Source organism: Molothrus aeneus, chromosome 9 (genome assembly GCF_037042795.1).
Source record: "Molothrus aeneus isolate 106 chromosome 9, BPBGC_Maene_1.0, whole genome shotgun sequence".
Taxonomy (NCBI): Eukaryota; Metazoa; Chordata; class Aves; order Passeriformes; family Icteridae; genus Molothrus; species Molothrus aeneus.
In genome coordinates, this window is record NC_089654.1 from 2,292,840 (window position 1) to 2,318,994 (window position 26,155).

At 50.3% G+C, this 26,155-nt stretch overlaps 1 protein-coding gene across 1 annotated transcript; it reads right to left on the reverse strand.

Moving 5' to 3' along the window:
* Nucleotides 1-1,377: 1,377 nt before the first annotated feature.
* PGM1 (phosphoglucomutase 1) lies at nt 1,378-25,937 on the reverse strand. Its single transcript, XM_066555330.1, has 11 exons — nt 25,636-25,937; nt 13,143-13,305; nt 12,254-12,400; nt 11,174-11,299; nt 10,461-10,651; nt 9,973-10,127; nt 8,572-8,687; nt 5,223-5,358; nt 3,624-3,807; nt 2,584-2,718; nt 1,378-1,605 (listed from the first exon to the last, which is right to left on the reverse strand). Exons 1-11 carry the CDS (start codon nt 25,879-25,881, stop codon nt 1,516-1,518), a joined length of 1,689 nt encoding a protein of 562 aa, XP_066411427.1. The 5' UTR covers nt 25,882-25,937; the 3' UTR covers nt 1,378-1,515.
* Nucleotides 25,938-26,155: the final 218 nt, after the last annotated feature.

A 26,155-nucleotide genomic window follows, 5' to 3' on the forward strand; every position in this document is an offset into this window, starting at 1 on the left:
GAGTGGCAGGAATCAGAGAGGAACTAATCCCCACCTGGTTCCAGACCCTGGCAGGGAACTGTAGGAACGTTTCCTATGGCACAAAGCTCCAAATCCCATCAGCCTGAGAGGCAAGGGCTGCACAGGCACAAATTGTCACAGGGGGAACAGTCTGGGCTCTGCTTTGCAGCTCCTGTAGGGGTGGTGGGAAGGAGCAGCTGGAGGAACTGAGCCCAGATAAAGCCATGAGAGCACAGGAGACTTTGCCTCTCATTCTGAAGGTGCTGAAAGAAGCTGGGAGCCCCAGGAGAGGAGAGCTGTGTGTTACCAGCCAGCTGTTAGCACCAGGATGGGCAGAGAGCAGCTTTTAGCACAGTGTGACTGGAAAACACTCCCAGTTCCATTAGGAGGAACCCAGGACTGACCTGCTTTAACAAGAAGCCAACCATAAACTCCAGGGTCACTTGGTCACACAATGCTTGAAAGGCAAATTAGAGCAGCCAAATTGTTTTCCCCCACTAATCCCAGCCTCCTGGTTTAGTGCTCTGCAGCCAGCCAGGGAAACCTCTGAAACAATCCTGCCAAGGACTGGGCAGCATGGTGTGGAAAACACAGTTCTCCCAGCCTCAGGCCTTTCCTGGGTCCTACCTTGGCTTTTAGATTTATTTGCACCTGGGTTTTGAGGTTTTTTTATCCACCCCACAGCAGAGCAGCTCCCCCAGAGAGATGTCAGTGACCCCTCACCTGTGCACAGGTGAGATAAGAAGCCTGTTGTCAGCACATCCAGACTCCCTTGGAAGCGGTGCTGGCAGGTTGGGATGAGGATGGGATGTTCCACAGTCCTGGGTAATAGAGCTGCTCCCCCAGGCCTGTCCAGGGACCAGCCTGAGTTTCAGCCCTGGGCAGAAGGTGAGATGGGACACAGGGATTGCAGGATTTGGGTGACAAAGGCAAGCAAACCAAGAGGGGACAGGACCTGAACTCATCCCACTAATGTGAGTACTTCCAGGAAAAGGGCAGGAAGGTGCAGCTGCACAGCCCTAACATCAAACCAAGCTACAGCTGTCTCCAAAGTGACCCTCTCTGTGCCCTTGGATAAGATATTGCACATTAATGCCTGCAAATCTGATTATTCCAAGGCTCTTACTGTCCCCATTCAACCAAACAAGCTCATCCAAACTGGGATAAAGTATTTGTGCTCCTTTCCCAGGAAAGTTTCCAAGACACTAAGAAAAGTGCATGAATTACTGAAGAATTCAGTGTCTCTGTTATTTCTAGAGCCTTTTGTTTAAGGAAAAGCCAGGAGCCCACATGCTGCCCCAAAAGTTGTGTAAGGAGCAGCACACCCAACCTCCAGCAGTGCTGGGGACAAAGAGAGGCAGCAAAGGGGACAAGGGGTGCTGAGGGCTGGGGTTTATTGGCTATCCTTAGCAGCAAAACAGTGTTCTTAAATACAGGGATCAAATCAATATTCCTCTTTTAGTGACAATTTGCCAGGGGAGGGGCTGGGCTGCCTGCCCAGTGCTCACTGCAGCTCTATGTGATGACGGTGGGCCCCGAGCGGCCGGTCCGCTCGTGGAGCTGCGAAAGTTTCAGTGCAATGGAAATGAGAGGTGCCAGCATCACCTGCAGGGAGGAAAGAGAGGCCTCAGAACTGCAGAGCTGCACGTGCAGCCTTCCCACACTGCATCCCTCAGCACCCAGGCCGGGCTGGGACAGCCAAAGCTCAGCTCTCCTGACCAGAGGCTGCTTTGGGCTCACAATCCCAGCTCTGGGACAGGGATGCAGTGTCCAGAGACAATCCCAATCCCCGGTGGTGCTGCTGCCATCCCCTCCCTGTGCTGTATCCCAAACTCCACATCAGCACAGGACAGGTAAATCCTGAGTTCCCTCCCACCTCAGAATGGGGTATTTTCAGTCTTTTTGTCAATTATGGCACAGTAAGTTAGGCACAAAGAGCCCACAGAGTGTTTGCTGGGGAATACAGAATCAGAGAATATCCTGAGTTGGAAGGATCCCCAAGGATCATGGAGTCCAACTGCTGGCCCTGCACAGACACCCCAACAATCCCACCCTGTCCCTGGGAGTGCTGTCCAAACACTCCTGGAGCTCTGGCAGCCTTGGGGCTGTGCCCATTCCCTGGGGAGCCAACCACCCATCCATCTTATGGGTGAAAAACCCTTTCCTGATATCCAGGATAAACCTAAATACAAGAGGAGGATCCTTTTCCTCCAGCGCCTACAAGAGCTCAGCAGCATTTCTAAATGATGCTGCAAAACATTTACTGAACTCAGTGTAGAACAGGGCAGTCTCACCTTAGGTACAGCTGCTTCCTGTGATCCCACTGATTTTTTTAAAGCAGGCACAGGAGTAACACAGACAGGAAAACCGTGTTGTGGCAGAGGCAGCTGTGAGGGATTCCCCAGAATACTTACTCCACACTGAGTTTTTTAAAATAATCCTATTTATACTGGCACAAAAGATACAAACCTGTGTCTCCCGAAATTCCTGTCACCTCCACACAGCTCCAAGCAAAACAGGGCTAAGAAAGGGCTGAGCTCTGGCAGGCAGCAGTGGCAGGAGGGAGTGAGGTGCAGCACCCACCTGTGGGTCTTGGTTGATTTTCTGAGCATCCTTCTCATAGCTGTCGATGTAGAGGCGCACGGTGGCCCCGGCGCTGCCGGTGCCGCTCAGCCGGAAGATGATGCGGGAGCCGTCAGAGAAGATGAGCCTCAGACCCTGCGAGGGAGGGAAGCTCTCAGCTCTGGGACCATGGGTACCCAAGGGGTGTCCCATGATCCCCATGGTGCCTCAGGTTTAGCTTTTATATATTTCAGATTCTGTGCTGCTTTAGTGTGTGGGTCTGGGCTCACATCGGGGGATGCTGAGCTCTGTGCACAGAGCAGGGACACAAAACAATTCCTGCTCCAGCTGGGCACCAAGGACAAATGATCCAAACCTCAGGCCCAGGAGCATAAACAACAGCAGAATCAAGAGATAAAAACAAGGATGGGGCTTCATAACCTAAAGCTGGAATGGGACAATGAACTCCAAGATGCAAATGGAGCAGAACTGATCAAAGTGACAGACCCCAGGAGCACTCATGCATTCTGGGACCATTTTGGTTCATTTTGGGTGTATTCCTGGCTGGGCTCTTGGGGTTTATTGACTATCCTAGCAGCAAAACAGTGTTCTTAAATACAGGGATCAAATCAATATTCCTCTTTTAGTGACAATTTGCCAGGGGAAGGGGCTGGGCTGCCTGCCCCAGTGCCACTGCAGCACAGGCTGGCTCTATGTGATGACAGTAGGCCCGGAGCGGCCGGTGTATCCATTTATCCTTTTAATAAATCCCTGCTTTATTCTTTAACTCTGCCTAGTCTCTGTTCTAGGTCAGCCTTCACAAGCATCACCCAGCGTGGCTGTGCCTGACCTGCACCATCCTCCCTCTTCAGGGACCCACAGAAAGCTCCTGTGTTCCCCTCTCCCCACTCCCAGAGGGATTTAATGCCCATCCTAACCCCCACTGCAGAACCTGAAACGAGAGCCAGGGCCCGCCTGCCAGACACAGCATTCCCAGCATTGCTCTAGATGGAAAGAGGACATGGAGAAAACAGTCCCAGTTCAGGCCAGGCTGTGCCCACCTGGTTCCTGGAGACGCTGCCATCCACGGGGTCATTGTACTCGAAGTTGTCAGCTTTCTCCACCGTGTACACTTTGTCCCCGCTCGACAGCTGCTTCCCCACGAAGGAGCGGTCGAACATCACTGCCTCCAAATCCTTCATCATTTTGTTGGCAGCATCTGCATCCACCTCCTCGTAGTCGTACCTGCAGCCAGCACCACACACATGGATTAGGGAGGGAACATGCAATGAGTTGGGATGGTTTGGGATGCCCTTCTCGAGCTCTGGGGGTGTTCTCTGCTCCCATCCAGGCAGAAAAGGCACATCCAAGCACCAGAACACATTGTCCAGAGCAGCTGTGCCTGGATCCCTGGCAGTGTCAAAGGCCAGGCTGGACTGGGCTTGGAGCAACCTGGGATAGTGGAAGGTGTCCCTGCCATGGCATTGGATGGGGTTTAAGGTCCCTCCCAACCCAGCCCAGTGTGGGATTCTATGAAAAGAGAGGAGGATCTGCATGCAGCACTACACCACGTCCACACAGATCCTTGGGATGCAGCACAGCATATCACAGGCATTTGGTGCTAGGAGATGAAAGCACAAAGTGCTGTCTCACACTGAGTATCACAGACCGAGGCCAGGGCCAAGATCCAACTGACTGCCAAGAATTTCCTGCAGTTGTGCCCACAGCACCGAACCAGCTCCCTCATGGTTACTGTGAACACCCTCAGTGCATCCCCCCAGCAACTGCAGCTGTGACTGCAGCAGGAAAACATCCAGTGCCGGCTTTGATGTCCCTGCCCAGGCTGAGAGGCAGCAGAGAGTGCCTGGAGCCCACTCCAGGATCCCAGAGTCCGCATTCCCACTGCCAGTGGGATTTGTGCCGCTCTGTTTGCCGCCTGAGCTGCCCAGGCCTGTGCTCAGTCTGCTCTGCACACATACCTCGAGTGCTAAAAGGCTGCCTCTTTATCCTAGACTTTGGCATTTCCCCCCAGGTTTCCATGCCTCAGATGTGTGCTGGCTTTTTGGTGAGTTGGGGGGGGGAAAGAAAATAAAAAAAACAAAGGAAAGGCAAGTTCTTTCACTTGGTAATTTGAGATAAAATTTTCATGTGGATCTTCCAAGCTGAAAGATTTCTGCCTAATGCTTTCACAGTGTTCCCACCTCTGCTTGTGTGCAGGCTGGTTCTCATTTCTTCCCTTGCCATCTTTCATGTCTACTGCAGCTTCAATTTGAGTATTTAGGGGCTGGACAGGAACTCAACCAGGTAAATAACAGCCACGAGGCCGGGCATCCATTCTGTGAGATGTTGCTGTCACTGAAGATATCACAAATTAACTTGTGATGTGGGGTCTCAAGAATATTGATCCCATGGCAAAAATGACTCTTGGAGGAAAAAATCTCAATTGAAAGGAAAAAAGGTGCTTTGCAAGTATAAAATGTCCAGACTTCGGTAGCAGATTTACATCTGGAGTAACAACCCAAAGCTGGACACCATAAAGGCCTATGGTGAATGCCAAGTGTTTGGGGAGTGGAATGACACAGGAACAGCCTGATGGTGACACAGGCACTCTGCTCTGCCACAGGACAGGGAATGGGAGGTGTCAGGAGCACTTTCCCCACCTGGTGAAGAAGTTCCTGCCATACTTCTGCCAGTGGTCCTTCATGATGTCCTCCACGCTCTGCTTGCGGGCAGCCAGGATGGAGAGCCAGGCCAGCACTGCCCACAGCCCGTCCTTCTCTCGGATGTGGTCAGAGCCTGGGGGGAGCCACAGCACAGACACAATTCCCAATTCCCACTCCTCACACCACAGCCCCACCTCATCTCCTCTCCCCATCCCCCTGCACAGCATTTCCAGAGCTCCAGCCCTACTGGGTCATTTAAATGGGTCAGGATCTCATCTGCTCCAGCTCCGGCCCAAATAAAACACTCAGCATCTTTTAACACACACACACTCATTGTTCACACATCCTTAACTCTGGTCCCAAGGAAGTAACAGGGAATGCACAGTAAAAAAGGCATCAAATAAAAAACAAAAGGCAAATGCAAAGGAGCAGCTTGGGAGGGAGAGCATCAACAAGGAGAGCATCAACTCCTCAGCAGCTGTTGTGTCCTGTCTGCCAAGGAGCACCCTGGGATCATCTCCTGGCCCAGCACCAAGGGGAACATCAGCCCTCCTGAGGAACCAAACCCCAACAACTCCAAAATCACCCCAGAACAGGCAGAGGAGCAGCAGCCACGACACTGGCAGCAGCAGGGCAAGGAGAGGCTCCATCCACCTGCAGAGACCAGGAGAGCCTCCAGCCTGCTCTCAGAGGGGCTGGAAAAGGCCCTCTCTTGGCTAAAGGAGGATTCACAGAGTGGATCAGCTTGGAAGGGACCTGTGGGGCATCTGGTCCAACCTCCCTGCTCAAGCAGGGCCATCCCTGAGCCCAGGATTGCATCCAGATTTTTGATGTTTCCAGTGAGGGAGACTCCACACCTCTCTGGGCAATCTGTCCCACACAGTAAGGAAGTTCTTCCTCGCGTTCAGGTGGAATTTCCTGCCTCAGTTTGTGCCTGTTGTCTCTCATGGATTCCCCCAAAGCTGGCACTGCAAGGAGAGCAGGAAGCAGCCAGAGCCAGCCCAGCCTTGCCCTGGAAGCACAGTGGGATCACACAGCACTGATGCCTTGGGAAACCTGAGAGGTGCTGGACCTTACACAGCCCCCAAATGAAATGGGATCAGATGGCCCAGAGCACACCCAGCCCACACTCGTGCCTCTGGCAAGCCAGTTCCACCCTGTGCCCCACAGATGCAGAGTTTTTTCCTTCCCACTCTGGAAAACCTCCAAACAGGTATTAAAGAAATGCCAGGAGCACTCCAGAGCTGCCATGCCATCCTCTGGAGGAGTGCCAGAGTGGGAATCCTCTGGGAAAGGGCTGGGGGCAGGGCAGGGGTTCCGTGGTGCTTTGCACAAATCCCACTGTTGTGGATGTGGCCATAAATTATCCCCACAGTCCCTGAGGGTGGAGAGAGCTGGGCAGAGGTGATGGAGAGGAATGCTAAATAAACACCAGTCCCATGTGATGTATCAACTTATTGCTGGAATCAAATACCCCGGGAAGCAAGCAGGAATCCTGTCATGTCGCATTACTCTAATTGCTGCTGCACTCCAGTCCCACTGCCTCACAGTTTGTTTCAATTTTTACTGGGTCTGTGGGCTGCTCTTTCACCTCTCTCCCTTTCAACACTCCCATTCAGTCCAGCTCCAAACAACTCCTCATTAACTTCCTATCAACCAGCCCTCCTCACCCCTTTTCACTCCTTTTTCCTTCCCAAGTGCATTTGCCACATGGGAAAACCCCTTTGCATTTTAGGGGAGTTAAACTCTCCTGGGCCCTTTCCCAATCTGTTCCCCCAAACTGCTTCAGCTCCCACCACCTGGATGTGCTGCTGCCTGGCCAAAATCCCAAACCTCTCTCAGACTGGAATCACTTTGATTTGTGAGGCAGTCCCTTAGGGATGGAGAGAAACTGAGTTTGTTGCTCATACAAAGGTGGAAACAATTTTGGGGAGCTGCTCATTTGAGATCACCTCCCATCAGCAGCTCCAGGTTTTATTTTATCTCCTGAAGCACCAGTGCCCTCTCATTAGCCAAGGTCCAGGATATAAACTCAGAACAACCTGAAACCACTCAGGGCAAAACTCCAGAATCTTTCCTTACTCATTATTTACTTCAAGATTTCCTTGCAGAGATACCAGGTTCTCTGAAATTCACCTTTTCTTCCAACCCACAGCCAGATCCCAGCTCCACATATCAGAGTCTTATCTGACTGCAAAAATATTGCCCCTGGAGACTGCTCAGCCCACAGCAACCTGCTGTCCCCAGAGCTGTGATCCCATTTCCTCAGCCCCAGGAAAGCTGGGGTAATCCTTTCCTGTCAAGCTGGGCATCCCAGCTCCACATTCATTCAAAGCACTTCACTCCAGGAATCTGGGGGTTTAAGGCACCCACACACAAGCTAAAAGGTTTTTCTGGGGTGGTAGTATGAAAACACATAAGGTTTGAGTGAGAAATTCCCTCAGGATCTTGTGCCTTGCCTATCCCACCAGAAATGCTTAGAGAACAGGAAAAACAACATCTCAGGGAGAGTTCAGATAAAACTCACTCAGCCTTTGTGCAGGAATCAGGTGGGGATTCAGGGAAAGTCCCATTTCCACAGGCAGGACACAAAACCACAGGGGAGATGCCAGGGAGAGCTCAGGGCATGCAGAGACCTCCTGGGAATCCTGACTGTCCTGAGCACCCTGCTCTGACCTGGAGCAAACCCTGCTGCCATCCACTCCCCTGCACACCCCCAGGAAATTCCTTGTGATGTTCACTTTGTTTCTCAGTAACTCAATAACTCACTTGGACTGTTCAAAGGCAAGTGTTAATTTCAACTTTATAAATCATACCTTGTTTTCAGAACAGGAAAATGAGGGCCCTATTAAGCTCAGAGATTTAATAGTGACCTGAAACCTTCCCTAATAAAACTCTGTGCTCCAAACCGTATTTCTTTCCAGAAATGAAAACATTGAGAAGGTTTTCCTGGCCACCAAGAGTTGAAAAATACATTTAGCATTGCATTTACTCCCCACAGACTCAGTGACCAGACTACTAAAGGGGGCCCCCAAACCTCCATCCCCACGTGCCTTCCTGGAGGACTGGAGGAGAAGGAGCTCCTACCTCACCAAACCTTCAGCATTGTGTTCATCTCCACACTAATTCCTCCAAACCTTCAGCATTGTGTTCATCTCCACACTAATTCCTCCAAACCTTCAGCATTGTGTTCATCTCCACACTAATTCCTCCAAACCTTTTTTATATTTCAATATTTTACAAGCATTAACAACTGCAGATGAAAGAGAAATCCCAAGCTCTAAAGAATAAACAGCTAAGAGGAGGAACACCACCATCATGGGTGATATTGGGAATGCTGACTTACCAGTCCCAAAGCTTTCCTCTCCACACAGAGACAGTTTGTTTGCATCCATCAAGTTTCCAAAGAACTTCCAGCCCGTTGGAGTCTCATACAATGCAATCTTTGTGGCCTGGGCCACCCTGCCAAGGTAAGAAGGCCAAGTTACATCAGTGCTCCCAGGGGAAATGGGATCAGCAGCTCTGCTGGGGTGCCCCTGAAGGCAGGGGATGCCACTGCTTTGGTCCAATCCCTCTATTTCACCCCTGGGAGATGGGTGGGACGTGCATTCACAGAACAGACACAAACACACAGCTCTTCAAAGCAATTTTAGATTGCAGATCTCAAAGCATTTCACCAAGAAACCATCACTATCAAATCTAAGGAAGAGAAGGGTTGGCAGAGTCATTTATTTGGGCTTATCTGTAGGGAAGACAAAGAGCCAAGAGCTCAGGCCAGCTGTGCCATGTCCCCAGGCAGGGTTTAACCCATCAACCCTCACTGCTGCCCTGGCACTGCTGCACTCCTCACTGCACAAACACACGTGGGACAGGTCAGGGTGAAACACCAGGAAAGGGGCACAGCATGCTCTGGCAGGGCTCCCTGCCCTGTGCCTGCCCACAGGGGGTGGTTGTTACCTGTCCAGGGCCCCACTGGTGGGCACACCATGCCCTGGGAGGGCTCTCTGCCAACAGGGGAGGTTTTACCTGTCCAGGGCCCCTTGTTACCTGTCCAGGGCCCCACTGGTGGGCACACCATGCCCTGGCAGGGCTCCCTGCCAACAGGGGGTGGTTGTTACCTGTCCAGGGCCCCTTGTTACCTGTCCAGGGCCCCACTGGTGGGCACACCATCCCCTGGCAGGGCTCTCTGCCAACAGGGGGGTTTTACCTGTCCAGGGCCCCACTGGTGGGTACACCATGCCCTGGTAGGGCTCCTGTGCCTGCCCAGAGGGGGTTGTTACCTGTGCAGGGCCCCACTGGCTGTGCCCTGGCAGGGCTCCCTGCCAACAGGGGGTGGTTGTTACCTGTCCAGGGCCCCTTGTTACCTGTCCAGGGGGTGGTTGTTACCTGTCCAGGGCCCCTTGTTACCTGTCCAGGGCCCCACTGGTGGGCACACCATCCCCTGGCAGGGTTCCCTGCCCACAGGGGGGGTTTTACCTGTGCAGGGGGTGGTTGTTACCTGTCCAGGGCCCCGCTGGTGGGCACACCATGCCCTGGCAGGGCTCCCTGCCCACAGGGGGTGGTTGTTACCTGTCCAGGGCCCCTTGTTACCTGTCCAGGGCCCCACTGGTGGGCACACCATGCCCTGGCAGGGCTCCCTGCCCACAGGGGGTGGTTGTTACCTGTGCAGGGCCCCTTGTTCCCTGTGCAGGGGGTGGTTGTTACCTGTGCAGGGCCCCTTGTTCCCTGTGCAGGGGGTGGTTGTTACCTGTCCAGGGCCCCGCTGGTGGGCATGCTGCGGGCCAGGCCGCGCACCCCGGTCTGCTGGAAGTAGGGGATGCTGAAGATGTTGGCGGCGATGACGGCCACCGAGTCGGAGGGGTTGACGAAGAAGCCGTGCTTGCCCAAAATCATGTTCCGGTCCTGGGGGAGACAGCACAGGCACAGCTCAGCTCCCTCTGCCCAGCCCATAAACCCAGCAGCTCCCAGAGATTTTCTGAAATAAACACAGAGCTTGGAAGAAGTTACACAGCAGCACCTCCACGGCGTTTCGCCTTCCTGCTGATTTTTTTCACAGGTTTAAAGTTACTTAAATAGAGTTTGGGATTATTTACACAGCATCCGACTATTTCTGTGGTGGCAAACTGCAGTGAGTGTTCACTCATGATTACAGAGGACAGAGGGAGAGAAAAGGTGCTCCTCAGTGCCCAGAGCTGGTTAGAGGGAAAGAAGGGCAATTTTGAGCAGCTCCTTTACCCCATCTCCATCAAAGGCAGCTCCAAAGTCGTACTCTCCTGTCTTCATGGTCTGCACCAGGTCAGCAGCATAGGTCAGGTTGGGGTCAGGGTGGTGGCCCCCAAAGTCCTCCAGGGGGGTGCAGTTCACAGCTGAATTTGCTGGGGCTCCCAGCTCCTCACACAGGATCTTCTTCACGTAAGGGCCCACAACTGTCTCACAGCAAAACAGAGGGGAAAGAGCTGGCTCAGCCCTCAGGCAGTTCTGCACCACCCACCTCAGGCTGCTCAGTTTGGGTCACTTTGGGTGCTTTGTGGTTTAGGAGCTCACATCAAAATCCACCCCATCCCTGCAGGTGTCCGAGGCCAGGCTGGACAGGGCTTGGGGCAGCCTGGGACAGTGGAAGGTGTCCCTGCCATGGCAGAGGTGGCACTGGATGAGCTTCAAGGTCCCCTCCCAGCCCAAACCATTTCAGAATTGCATAAAACATTTCACAGAATCCTAGAATGCTTCAGGTTGGAAAGGACCTTAAAGACCAGCTCATTCCAACCCCCAAAACACAACACATGGCAAAAGAAAATAACACAGGACATTAAAAAATGTGCTCCCAAAAAGAAAAAAACAGTGTGCTACAAACCAAACCCCAAACTTGCAATATAAATTCCTGTCTGGAGTAGGTGACAAATCCCCAAGGAGCCCTGACCCCACAGCGCCCCAGGCCCAGCCCTTTTTACCCCCGTGCATGGCATCGATGCGAATCTTGAGCTGGTTCTTCCCTGAGAGCAGCTCCTTCAAGGCACTGAAGTCAAAGATATTCCTCAGCATGCTGGCATAGGCTTCCACAGAGTCCACAATTTCCACTGGAAAAGAGAAGGAGACAGGGATCAACCCTCACAGCCTGGAATTGTGATAACCAAGTCCTGTTGCTGTGCTGAGGGCCCTCACAGCAAAGGGCCAGGGCTCTGCACAGAGCCCTTGAACATCTCAGAATAGGGACAGGAATAATGGGGCTAAATTAGGGATTTAATTACAGGCTCTCACTGCTAATCAGGTCACAAGTGGACCAAGAAAATCAAACTCTGTTCCCAGTTAAGGCTCCCTGGACTTCCTTCAAGAGGGCTCAATCCCACTTCACTTAAATTTAAAAATATGTATATAAAATCAGATCTTTAATTTCCACCAAAGTCAATGGGAAGTGTGAACTTCATAGTTCAAAAAGTTGCACCTTTGCAGCCAACATAAAAACAAAATAGAGCATAAAAATCCCACTATAAAGAAATGGAAACTGAGATAAATACCAACTTTTATCATCTTTTAACTTTGTTAATTACAAGCACCAGGAGATGGTAAAAAAAATACTTGCAGTACTTTTAAGAAGTCTTTTTCTAATTTATTTTCATATTTCACTGCTGACTGAGAAAAGTCACATGTGAAATGTAACAGCTTTCCCACTCATGGTGACAACTTTTATACGTGAAGCCATGGAAAAAAAATCAGTTGAAATATTAAACTCTGCAATTTTTAATTAAGAAAATGTACTGTAACTGCATTTTTCTGTTTTCAAGTACATGTTTGCCTTGCAGAAAAAACAGCCTTTGATTTTAGGGACGTTTGATGGATCAAGGTTTTGCTACAGAAGTAGAAACTTCTGTTTCTACTTCTGTTTTGATTATGTCAATCAAAATCAAGAAGTAAATAAATGCCAGGGGCAATGTCCTCACTGGGATTATGCAACAGATGAGAAGGAGAGGTCAGAATGGCCACAGAAACACCCCAATTCCTCACCGTTGCCTAGAGGAAGAACATTTGTTTACCTGTAAATGGCTTAAATTTGTTCTCCAAGTCAAACTGCTGCTTCCCAATGGTGCCCAAGTCCACCTGGAGATCTGGGCAGATTGCATATTCCTCAATTTTCTTGCTGATTTGGAAAATTTTATCCGTGATGGCTTCAGGAGCAGGACCTGCAAAATGAAACGGGCAAGGGGAAGATGTTAAAGAATCCAACTGCAAGAGGAGTGAACTTGAGGAATAGAGCAGAGACCTGGGCTGGGAATGGAAGAGGAACACCAGGGAATGAGGGGAGCAGAGCATCACTGGCTCCATTAGGGAAAGCACTGCTCGGGGCACTGATTCCTGGGATGTGAACAGAAATGTGGGTTCTCAGGTGGTGTGGGAAATGGATTTACAGGGAATTCTCAAAGCCTGACAGAAGGCTCACATAATGTCTATTTGTATGCAAACCTTGAGACAAGAAATGCTGGCTTAGAAATGCCATGGAGATGGCAAACGACAGAATTGCTGAGAGAGAAATTAAACTAGAAACAAATTCCAAAGGGTGGCTTGCAAATAAGACTGGATACTTTGGAGAAATAGAACTTTGAAAGATGCATTGTAGTAGGAGCCGCAAAGAGTAATTTTAGATGATTGCCTTTAAGGCATTTACAGCATGGTGTGACTAAAGCTGATAGGCCAAGAAACACTTCTAATGCATTGTAATTAGGAAATAGTTAGCTCCTGATTTTGACAGCGTGAATCATCTGTATCGTCTCACCCTTCACATGAGACTGAAAATGGCATAAAAGTTTTAAAACGCCTCTCAGTTACCCCATCTCAGGGCCAGAAAAGGGCTCAGTCACACAGAGGGACCCCAGAAAGAATCAATAATAACAGCAGTGAGCAGGAGGCAGCAGGAAGAGGGCTGACCTCCGTTGGCAATGTTGAATTTGATGCCGAAGTCGCCGCTGGGCCCGCCGGGGTTGTGGCTGGCTGTGAGGATGATGCCCCCGATGGCTTTGATCTTGCGGATGAGGCAGGACACGGCCGGCGTGGACAGGATCCCGTGCTGCCCGATCACCAGGCGCCCGATCTGAGGGAGGAGCACAGCACAGCTTCAGGGAAAGACAGCCCAGCCTCGGCCACAGCGAGAAACTGAGCCTGCCCCAGGCATCCTCTGTGAGAGCAGCAGAGGAAAGAACGAGAAACAATTCTTATCTTAACCTGCTGCACCTGGTACTGAGAACGTGTGGAATGTGTTCTGGAGATCTGTTTAGCAATTAATTAACTAATGGTGGTGGTCTTTTAATTAAAGGACCAATCAAGTCTCCATGTGTAGTGAAATAGGGTATTAAAAAAGCAATGGGTTTCATAATAAAGAAAATTTATCAGCCTTCTGTAAATGCATGGAGTTTATGTAATTTATTGCCCAGTCCTGGCCCGTTGCACAGACAGTGTTGGAGGCTGGCACAAACAGGATGGGACTGCTGGGAACATTCCTTGAGCTTTACTGAGGCATCAGCCTCATTACATTACATGGTTGAGACAAAGGGAAGATGGCAACAGCAAGTGTCCTGCCAGCAGCAGCAGCCAAAGATTTCTTTGGTACAGAGCATTTAAAATACTTTCTAGTCAACAGCATATTGCTAAAGCTCACAGATAATTATTCTAGCCAATCACTAAAAGCACACATACACCTGCTTCACACAATGTTTGTTTTTAGGTTTTCTATTAACAATCCACAATACTCCAATATTAAGCTTAAAACCTTCTACTGTCTTGCTAGGCATATTTTTCTGCAGTCTTAAGGTCAATCTTAACCAAGCCTAAAACTCAAAATATCGTTTCATGTCCTTGCTTGCTGTACTATTGTAACTTATCTGCTTTCAGCTGGCTCCAAGTTCTCTGCTCTGTTTCTGAGGCCTGCTTTCACAGCTTTCTGAAAGTCTTCTCACCTTCACTATTTCCCACACAGCCCAAACCCCAAACTCTGCCAACAGGTAAAGCACAGCCCTGCTCCTGCCAAAGCTCCCCACGGTGCATCCGACCCCGCTCTGTTGGAGCATTTTCCTCCATGAATGCTGCACTTGGATGTACTGAAGGAGGGCTGGCATTAAACACCACAAAAACCAGCATTCCCTCTGGCTGTGGTCTCAAAATGTGCCTTCAAAACACACAATGGGACAGAGAGAAGCCAAAAGAACACAAAACTTGAGCATCCCGGGAGCAGCTGCAGATTCTTCCTTGCAGTGGGCAGCACAACCTCCTTCCCATAAATCCAGGGATACCTCTGAGATTGGATCCAGAGCAATGTGCTGAGCAATACAGCACCTTCAGAATGCAGGCAATAAACCAGGAGGAGCAGAATTCCCTGGGAGAACACACACTCCTTCCCAGATGAGGTGACAGGATTTAAAACCACACCAGACCCCTCTGCACCAGCCGAGGGGGTCAGACCCAGAACGGGCTGGGGAAAGAGGAGGGATTTCATTCAATCCCAAGCTGGAGCAGGAATCAAGAGCAGCATTCCCAGGCTGTGGTGGGTGCTGAGCCAAGGGCAGGGATGGCTGTGATTCCTGACCCCTGGCACTGCCAGGTGCTAAGCCCCAGCCTCGCTGCCCATCAGTTATTGCATGGTCCAGCTGTCACAGCCCAGCTGCTGGCAGAGCTGCACCCCTAGCAAACAACAGCAGAAATGGGAAAAAGCACTTTACAAACCCAAAGCGAGGGCCCTGCCTCCAGCTGCCCACAGCAGCTCCCACTGGAGCCCTGGCTGTGCCCACACACTGATCACTCATTTATTGCACCCCACGTTTCATTTGAAGCAGGGTTTGCTTTTCCCCCATTCTCAGACACTCTTGTCCTGTGCTTTAGTCCAGCCTCCAAACCTTGCTCCTTCAGTTTCCCTGAGAATTCCCAGGACCTCCAGGAAGCTCCTCTCCAAAACTTCCCCTCCTGCTCCCCAGTTTCCCTCTGAGGGTCACGTCCTGCAGCACCCCTGTGCATCAGTGCCCCAGGAATGCTGCAGAGGAAGGGCAAGTAAGGGATTTTCCCTGCCAAAGCAGGCAGCAGCTGCAGGAGAGCTGGATGAACACATCAAATCCCCTGTCCTTGCCCTCCCTGCACACCTGAACTGCAGCTTTTCCCCACAGCAAGGAAGGAAAGGAGGAAACACTTGTCTCCATGTGAGCTGCTCAGTGATTTGGGTCCTCCTTGGCTTCCAGAGGTTTTCAGCTGCCATTCCCCACCCGTCCAATGCTGAATCTTTGTGGTAAGCACTGGGGAAGTTTGCTCAGTGTAACAATGTGCTGAACAATTTACACATGATCCTTTTTGAGCCTGGGTAATTTCTTATGAGGAAAACCTCAGGCTGCAGTGATGGACAAACACCTTTCATGGATTTCTCAAAACAAAACCCACTTTGTGCAGCAAGTTTGGGTTACAGCACTTCCAAACCAGCCAGGCAATAATTCCACCCTGGTTTTACTGAAAGCCCCATGAGGATGCACACAGGGACCTCCTACAGCCCCTGCTCCCCACCAGGAACACTGGGAACAGCTTTTCCAGGCCATGGAAGCTCCAGGGTGTCCCCAGCCCACCCTTGCAGCCCTTTCTGTGCAGGAGATGCAGCCCAAGCCACCAATCCCACACCCTGAGCACAACACTGACAGGTACCAGCCAGACTGAGGAGAAAAATCCATGGAAAATACCCAAAGCACCCCCTAAATCCCATTTAGGCAGACCTGGGCCCAGTGCTGGAGAGCAAAGTCTGAGCTGGTGGAGATGAGCCTGAGCTCCCCTCACCAGCAGATCTGTCCTGGTTGTCAGACACTCCAAGCCTGGCTCTGTGCACATTTCCCAGCTCTTCTGCTCTGCCCATACACTGATTTCAAAGGAAGACATTAATCTGCAATGCCTGAAGATTTTTTTTTTTCCCACAAGATTTTAAAAATAAATGAACAAAATTCTCTCATCCTATTTTCCCATTCACTATTGATTACACTGTCCTAGTCAGGTTTTCTGTCAAACGAATTCCTAAAATCCAGGTACCTTTGCACAAAGTTTGCTCTGCAGAGCCTTTTCTTCTTAAAAAGCAGAAGGAAACAAAGACAAAAGCCCATGGCATGAACCATGATCTACCACAAACAAACAAGCCTCCTGCTCTGCTTCCAAAAAACAGAATTCCAGCACAACTGAGCTCCTTATAAAGGCTGTCACCCACTTGCTGGCTCTCATATCAATTTTCAAAGGCTCCCTAAGCATTTATCCCACAGCCACAACTTACACCTGGTGAGGAAGGCAAAACATGGTTGTTTCTTCTCCTTTGCCACTCTGGTGGCTCTCCCTGTTAGTCCATTTCTGAACAGTATCAGGGGTTTATATTCTTGTGCAAAGACTGAAAAATCCACAGATGCCAACAGCTTGGGGCATGTCAAAGCACAAAATAGGAACAAACAAACCCCAGCAGAATTTATTTTCCTTTCTCCACATGTATTCTCTGCCCAGCTGCAACACTTTGAGTGAAAAACCAGTAATTTCTGTACTCCCCAGCTGATCTGCCATTAAAAACATCACTATTAGTGGTTGAATAAAGCCTTTGGGGAAATTAAATCTCCCAGTGCCTAATTCCTGATGGATTTCTGCATTTCTCAGCCACACCCCACAGGAATTCAGCCGTTTAACATTACCAACCCCGTTGGCAGCAGCCATTTGGACAATCAGTTCCACTGCAGACTTATTGAGGTACCTCCCATCACCTCCAACCACCAGAGAGGCTCCTTGGCGATCCCTTAGGTCTATGGAAAAAAATATACTCTGGATAAAATTCTGCAAATAGTTCAGCTTGGACTCAAAGCAGAAGGTCTTCCTCCTCAGGCCGCTGGTTCCCGGTTTCTGGTCGCTGTAGGGAGACGTTGGCACCGTCACCAGAGGCAGGGGAGCGTCTTCCATGGCCCTTCGTCGCACAGGTGCATTTAAAGAGTCAAATATGGCAAAATTAACCCCCAACCTGGACACAGCAATGGCCCACCTATGAGACAGGAGTTCGGGGGAGCTGTTGAGCACCCAAAAATAGCTCCCTGCACCTTCTGTAACCGAAGCCGTGTGCTCGCACTTGCGGCGGGGGATCAATGTCAGGGAGGAGGCACAATTCCACGCTGCTCTCCCTCACTGTAAAGGATTCCTGCCTTCCCTGTCACCTCCTGGTCGCTACAGGCACTGCTCCCAGCCATCCCATGGAGCCCAGCAGTGTCAATCCCTGTGGATCTGCCTGGGGCAGGGAGGTGGGAGCAGCCCAGCCCCGCTGGGATGCGTTTTCCCGGTTCCACAGGGCAGGGCCGCACGCTGGGGCTCTGGAGGCAAACTTCCAGCAGGACCCTGGCTGGAGCTATTTTGCAAAGTCTGGTGAGTTAAAGGTCACTCTTAAAATGGAAGGGAACAGATCTGTTACCTCCCGTTCGCTCATGCGACTCCTGCCCTGACAACCTGACTTCCCACGGCTCCCTGAAGCACAGGGAGAATTCCCAGCAGGAACAGCTGGTCAGCCTTTGGCAGCAAAGCCTCATGAGCCTCAGCTGAGCACCCCCAGCAAGTCTCACCCAGATGAAAACCACAAAAAACTATCAAATGTTTGGGAAAACGGCATCTCATTGTGTGACGCTGATCATTGTGGGACAGCCTAAACACAAACAGAAGAGACTGAGATCCCAAGAAGCTGCTGTGAAGTCTCATCTTCCCAAGCATGGGGAAGGGAAATGAAGGAAGGGAAGGTAGTGGAATTCCCATCCCTGGAACTGTCCAAGGCCAGGTTGGACAGGGCTTGGAGCAAACCTGGGATAGTGGGAGGTGTTCCTGCCCAGGGCAGGGGGAATAGGATGGGCTTTGGGTCCCTTCCCACCCAAACCATTCCATGATTCTAAAATCAGCCCTTCCTCCGAGCCTTTAACAAAACTCAGAGTCCTCTGCCTGAGCTGCTGGAAACAATTTACAGATTGGGTCAATTGTTCACTGGGTCAATTAAAGAATAGACTCTGTTTGTCCCACCATTAAAGGCAGCAGAAAGGACATGTGTACACACAGCTGAATTGGGACAGGTCTGAAAGTGCTCAGGGCCTCTTTCCTGTGGTGCTGATTCTGTCATTGCTGCAATAATTGATACATTTTCTTCCAAAGAAGGTCACAGAGCCATAAAGCTTGGAAAAGCCCTCTGAGATAATCCACATAAAGCTAACCCTGTCAAGGCCACCACTGACCATATCCCCAAGATCCTGGTTTATCCATCAGCACATTGAAATGGAGTTGGATAATTTGTGTGACCCAACACACCTTTTACCCCAGCAGTGAGGCTGCCTGGGATACACAGCAAAGCTGCTTTGTGTTTCACCCACCCACACTACTCCAGCATCCTGCAGCTCTCTTTATTCCCATGCAAAGGCCCAGGTTTCCCTCTAGTGGCACAGAAGCCAAAATCCAGCTCCCAAAATTGCACCTGGCAGGAAAAGGCCTAAGCAAGCTCTTTGCGTTCTTGCTGCCCTGGGAAATGCCGTGGCATTAAGTGACAGGAGGAGGGCACAGGACACCCAGCACCTCCTGTGACTGCACACGGGATGTGCTTGGATTTACTGGCAGGGAAAAGCCCATGGAGGGAGGGAATTGTGTGAAATTCAGTGCATGTGGAGTAGACAGAGGAATCAAACTCAATTAAGCAGGGGAGGAGAGTCATTCATGCAATGTTTATGTTAATAAAGTGAAGCACATTCTAGTAAATGAATTTTTTAAATTATATCATTATGATATAATAATTCTATATTATACAATACATTATTATAATATAATAAAAGTATATAATAATTTATAATATAAAATTATATAATAATTTTATAATAATAAAATAATAACTAAATATTGGTTTATATAATAATAAAATTTTATTATTATATGAACTTATATAAATATTACTTTATATAATAATAAAATTTTATTATTATATAAATTAATATAAATATTAGTTTATTATATAAAATAATATATGTAAAACACAATAATAATGAAATATTAATTAAAAATAATAATATAAAATAATGCATAAAAGGCACAGGGACAAGGACAGCCACATTCTTGGAGTGCTCCCTGGCTCCCAGGGCTCTCCTGTAACATCTGTTTGGGACAAACTCAACCACCAGTAACTGCTTAACCAGAACTGCTCAGGGGTTGGGGATCACACAGCTGCCAGAGGACTCAGAGGTGCAAAATGTCACCAAAGGTGGGTGCTGAGCACCTTTGCCCTGGGGCAGGGACTGGGGAAATGTCCTTTGATCTGCAGTGAGGGAGGCTTGGCTGGGGTGAGTGCTCACTGCAAACCACTCAGGTGATCTGCTCCCTCCCCACAGCTGGACCATCCACACCCAGATCTCCTCCTGGGAGTTGATCTAACTTGGTCTTGGAATCTTTTTCTCCAGGTAAGCCCTGCCAGTGCTTAATTAGCCTTGCAGCTGGAAGCGCTTCCCTACAATCTGCTGGCACAGCAAACAAAGAGATCATAATCCTCTCCCTGGAAGCTCCTCACTAAAAAATCCTCTGGCATCAGGCTCTGGGTGCCCTCTCTCCTATAGCAAACAGCCCCAGTGTTTGCCCAAACAGCTTTTCCTTGTGGTCCTGTTTCCTGGATCTCTTATTCCCCATGGCAGGTGGAGCCTGCTGAGGGAATCTCCCTCTCTCCACAGCCAGCCTGGCACACACAGGGATATTTCCTAACCCAGCTCTCCTTTTACTGTCCTGCATTTCACATACACAAGAACAGAGTCAAAACTATTAATTAACTGTTGAATTTAATGGTAGAAAGACAAGACTGTTCTAGAGGACTTAAATTGATTAAGCATTGCAGAGCCACAGCTCCCCCCTTGCCTTAATTCCATGGTCCCCAGCCATCCCCTGTCCCTGAGAGAGCTGTGCCATCTCTCTGGGGAGATGGAGCCTCCTTCACCTGGAGTCTTCCCCAAGCCTGAGACTAGGGCTAGGGTTAGAGCCAGACTCTCCCAGCTCCTCACTCTGACCCAAACCCAGCCTTCCTCAAAGCTACAATTTTATATCTAGGCATTCAGGCAAGAAAAAGAACTGTGGGGGGAACCCACTAGGGAAAGGTGAAACTGAGCAGTAATTCCCTGTTCCCAAAACCTGCTACACCCTTGGGTTAGACTTCTCCAAGGTCCAGGGTGCCCTCTCCTCCTCTTTTCCTTTCCTCCCCATTCCTCTCCCAGGTCTTTGTCCCCATTCAGAGGGCAGATAAAGACAATGTCCCCTCTGTGGGGCTGTGTTTAGCTGCAAGCTCCCTTTTCCAGCTTTGCAGGAATTTCTGACAGCAAGCAGCTGCTGACAGGCATCTCCTTCTGCTCCTTTGCTGTGCTCGGTCAAGAACACACTCAGCCTGAAGTCCCGGGCAACAAACGGAGTAAAACCACTTTACAGTTCATCTGTGACTCCTCTTTAAGGCAGAACCCCGTTCCCTTAGCTCCTGCCCTCAGGAAAGCTCCAGTGCCGGTGCTGTCCCTGCACATCGGCCATAAGAGGGTGCCAAGAGCCCTGGAAAACCCTCCTGGAGCAGCTGCCATATTCTGGCACTTTCTGCCGAGGATGACTCTGGTGCAGGCAGCCACTGCTGGGAGTGACATTTGGTAATGCCAGGACAAATGGAGCCCCCAGAAAATAAATATATTGCAAGTGTGTTATTGGTCATACAAGGAGAGCTGCTCCCACTGCAAAACGCTTTGTTTCTATTAAGAATTAATTTAAAATCCGAGTTTGGAGGTTGTTGTAGAGATTCCAGAGGGCAAAAAAGGATACTTGGCACCACCTCAACAGCACAAGTGCACTCACATATGAATCACTCCAGAAAGAAGAGACTGTTCTGTTCCTACAACAGCTGAAAAGAAAAGGGGCTGGCAGGGCTGGGAATGAATCCCCATCTCCAGGTTTGTCCCCCTGGCAGGGGCTGAACCTTCCTTTCCAGGGAAGCACTCACCAGCCACCAGGATTGTGAAACTTTCTGTTCGATGGTCACACCTCACAGCACACCCAAATCTGCATTTTATCTCTGCTGTCCTGCCCCTGCACCAGGGAAAAGGGAGGGATTCCAGCAGGATTTCCTCAGGATTTCTGGCCCCAGCCTGCTGAGATAGAGCCCCTGGCCCTGGGTGCTCCTGGAAATCCACACCTGAACCCCAAAACCACTTTCCACTATCCCAGGTGCCTCCAAGCTCTGTCCAGCCTGGCCTTGGACACTTCCAGGGATGGAGGTGCAGCCACAGCTTCCATGGAAAACCTGTGCCAGGCCCTCAGCACCCTCACAGGGAGGAACTTCTTCCCTACAGAATGACCTCAGCCAGTCCTGCTGCAATCTCCCACACCCAGACCAGATCCTCTCTGAGGACTGGTGCCCCAGCTCAGGACCTGTGCTCCTGGTGAGGCTTTATTTCCTGATTTTCACTTCAACCAGACTTATTTTAAAACCAAAAGGTGATGTTTTTCTGGATACCTGGGTGATCCTGCCAACTGTGTTTGTCCTCTACCCATCACATCTGCTGTTTATTTTGTTACTCTGCAGCTTGTACTATGAATATGTACTATAGTGTACATGTTACACTTTTATTACTTCAGAATTCTTTGTTTTTACTGATATCTAAGCTATCTGTGTGTATTTCTAAAATACATTTCAACTCCTCCTCTGAAGCACAAATCAATATTTTGGCCAGCTCAGGGTCATGACAGGATGCATTTCTCAATCCTGGTGAGCTCAAATTTGGAATAACACCTGGACAGCAGCTCTCCAGCCCAGCTCCCTGTCCCAAACTTTGCCCTGGCAAGGGGAAGGCATTTCTGCCCCGCCAGCCCAGCCCCAGCTGAGGTGTCTGGGGATGCACAGGCATTGTCCCAGAGATTACAGCTAAATCCCTGGCAGGATGAATTGCAACTCTGCCTGCTGGATTTGCTGAGATTAACTGCAAAGCACCTTAGCTCCTTGCTCTGAGCTGGAGTTTCATGAGTGCAGAGTTTAAAACTCCAAAGGGGCACTGAAACTGGACAACCTGACCACTTAATCACCTTCCACTGTAAACTGACATGAGCCAATTAACTTTACAGGCCAAAAGAGACTAGGCTGGTGTAAAAAGAGGCTGTGAGAGCTGCTGCAGCTGCTGTCTTCTAAAATCCACATCATCTGCAGCCAGGAAATATCCACAAGTGGTATTTATTTCCTCACTTTAGATATCACGTCTCAATTTCCCCTTCTGCCTCTGAGAAAAACAGTAACATAAGAAAGTCAGAAATTGAGGTTTTTCCTACTGGCCTGGAAGATTCAGAATCACCACATCTCACCCTGGTTGCTTTTTGGAAGAACTTTCTTTGTGAGCACTTTATTTTGATTATTTGAATCCCAGGAGCTTTTACTCAAAGGGAAGATCTCAGGGGGAGCTGGTCTGGGAGCTGTGGCAGAACAGCACAAAGAAAAAGGGAGCTACCAAAGGAGAGCAGTGATAAATAAATGCAACAGGTTTGAGCACTTGGTTTCTCTGGGTAACTGAGGGGAGAGAAAGGTTAAAGCAGCCAAGGCAGGAACCCAAACTTCCTGGAGGAGAGAGCAGCATTTCTCATAAAAGCCCTGTTTGTCCTGCAGCTAGAAAACAAAAGCAGGCACTATTTAACATGCAAGGCACAGCCTGGCACTCCAAACACCTTTCCAGCAACGTGCCTGAGCGTGGCAGCTTTAAGCACTTGGAAAAGTGTTCAGTTAGGAAGGAACCAAGGGCACAGTGAATTTGGGGAGCAGCAGGTGACAATGTCACTGCATCAGCCTGGTGCTGGTTCTATCATCACACCTGGATTTACAGTTTCTGCCCTTTTGGACATGAAATTATTGCACAGCCACAGTTCTGCTGATCAGTGATGCTCCAGCAGGACCTGTGAAGATCTGATTTGTGGAATTAAAGAGTCAGACTCACCATGTGGGAATAATATCAAGGAAAGCTGGAACACAGGCCAAAACAAAGCTGGCAGGCTACACTGGATGCCAACTGGGAATGGCAAACAATTTCAGTTTACTTACAGAAATGCAAACTTGAAAATAAGATAAACACCCCTTAATCTCATAACTACAAACTGAGTAGTTGCTTAAAAAATAAATACTTAGTTCCATATTAACCATTCCAGGTGGAGACAAAATTCAAGCTAATTTTAGCATCCTTTGCTTTTATGTTGTAAAACTAAAGATCATTGGTTGTGGTCCTCAGGTCTGTCCTGTGCCTGGAGAGCACCACTCAACCAGATCTTAACACCACATGAGTTTAAAGCATTCATCAACTACCTCCTCATCCTCAGGGCCATAAATGCACTTTTCCAGCAGTTTTCTTAGTATCACTCAGCTTTTCTCAGCATGAGACTGCTGAGTTTCCCCCAGACCTGGCTGCTGGAATGAGGAGATGTTTGAGTCCCAGCACCTGGACAAACTCACAGTTGCAGGAAGAAGTTTCCATGTGCTGGTCCCTGTTCTGCAGGGCACTTTCTTATCATGAATGAAGTTGTCCATCCTTCTCTTTGAAGGGCAGGGAACTTCCAGTCACTTCATATTTACTATGAAGGAAGAGGATTTTAAGAGACTTACTTAACTACACTGTGGTAACCACCAGGGAACTGATATTTGCAATTACAGAGAAACCCTACAAACCAAGCATCCCTCAAGCACTCCAAAATACATCAAAATTTATTTAAAACCAGTGCTTTGCGTTTACTAAAGAAACCCTCTGCTTTTAGTCACCTCATTTCTTGGGACCAGACAGTTTTGCTACTCTTGAGTTTGGCAATGCAGTTCCTGCACTGCCTTATTTAGGCCAGAGCTGCTAAAATTTAGCAAATATCTGTAATCAAGTTTGCAGTGGCTCTGCCCTGTGTACCTCTGGTTCCTTAGCCAGGCTTTACCTGCAGCTCATTTATCAGCCCATATATTCTTCCACACGTTTCCTTCCCCCACCTCCCATTTTTCCTGCCTTTCCTGAACATTTTCTGACTTTGGAGCCAATTCTGCGCCAGCACTTGGAATTCACACGGATGAAATGCCCCAAGGCAAATTCCTGCCGGCAAGGGCAGCCCTTGGGAGCCGCTGCTGCAGCTCTGGCAGCGAGCTCAGCTCTGCCCCTACGTGAGTGACTGCACGGTCCAGGGGAGGACCCGAGACATTGCCGGCCCTCCACGCTTCCCAGGACACCTCATCAGCCCCCAGCACAGCTCTAGCCCAGGCCTCTGCTGCTGGGATGGAGCTGAAGTGTAAATGATGGAGAGGTCAGTGCCTGGAATGCTGCCACAGCCCACCAGGCCCTGGGTGAACATCCAAAAAGCTGCACACACTCAACACTTCATCCCAGGGAACAAGTTCCCCACTCTGCTTATTCACAGTGATCCACAGGGATCCTGTCTGTGTGTGCACTCAGGCAGGGATGCTGCATATTCCAGCTCCCACCCCCTCCCAGAACAAATAAATAAAGCAGTGCCTGCTGCTTTTCCATCAGGGAAGGCTGCTCTATCCATCACTTCCAGAGGTGCACGCAGCATCCCGGGATGCTGGGCTATGGAATCAGAGTTGAGCAGCTCCACACATCACAAAAGACAAATTCCTACATGGCTTAAAAAGAATCAACACCACTTATTTGCTTCTTTATGCCCTAAGAAACCAGCAAACCCAAATTATTATTTTTTTCCTAAGAAGTCGGATATTTACAGGCATTGGGGTACATGGGAATTTAAACCAGGTAACTCGGAGATTCTACCCGAAGCACCAGCACCCTCAACCCCTCTCTGCTTTGTGCTCCATGAGGAAGAATGTTTGCTGCTGGTGTTGGTGTCCCAGGAGAAGGGGATAGTTTCCCTTTAGAAAAGAGTAAACGTAGGGGAAAGCCTCCCTTTGCAAACTTGACTTCAGCACATCTCTCCCCATCAATATCACGCTCCCTGCTGGGATTCCCTGGGGCTGGACTAACCCACGGAGGAATCCCCCAGCAGCGAGACGCATTCCAGTGCTGTGGAAGGGAACGCTGCCCCCTCCCAACACCTCACAGCCCGTTTGTGCTGTAGCTGGAAAACCCAACCACAGAAGAAGAAGAATTAGAGCAAAGTCGCGTTTGCCTCCACACCTCCGCCCTGGCCAATGTCCGCTCTCTCCCGCGGGCAGGCAGAGGCTGCCGGGGGGGTTTTCCTGCCCGGCCCGCGAGCTGTCCCCTCCAGCCCATCCATTGTCACTCCCCGCGTTATTTCCACGCCGCGGACACGCCGAGCGCCAGCGATTTCCGCCGGCGCTGCGGGCGGGCGGGCGGGGAGCGCAGCCCGGAGCCCCCGCGGTAAGCAGGGACCTTACACCGAGAGGTCCCTCCCGCTCGGTGCTTACCCCGTTGGCGGCGGCGATGCGGACGATGAGCTGGATGGCGTCTCTCATGTAGAAGCGGCCGTCGCCTCCCACCACCAGCGTGGCGTCCTGGCGCTCGGCGGGCGGCACGGTGGCCAGAATGCTCTGGATGAAGTTCTCGGTGTAGTTGGCATTGCTCTGGAACACCGTCACCCGCTTGCGCAGCCCGCTGGTGCCCGGCTTCTGGTCGCCGTAGGGCTTGGTCTGCACGGTCACGATCCGCACCATGGCCGGCGCCGCCAGAGTTCCGGGAGCCGGGGGGAACCGCGGCCGCCCCGGCCCCGCCACCGCCCCGCGACCGCCCCTTAAAGGCACCGCCCGCGCTCCCCGCCCCGGGTGACAGCGCCCGTGTGCTGGCCTGGCCTGGCACAGGCCCGGGGCTCTGCGCGGCCCGAGCCAGCGGCAGGGAATCAGGGACTGGTTTAGGTTTAGGAAAGGGCTTTAAGGTTTTCAAGTCCAGCCGTTCCCCAGCAGTGCCAAGGCCACCACTTTAAGCCATGTC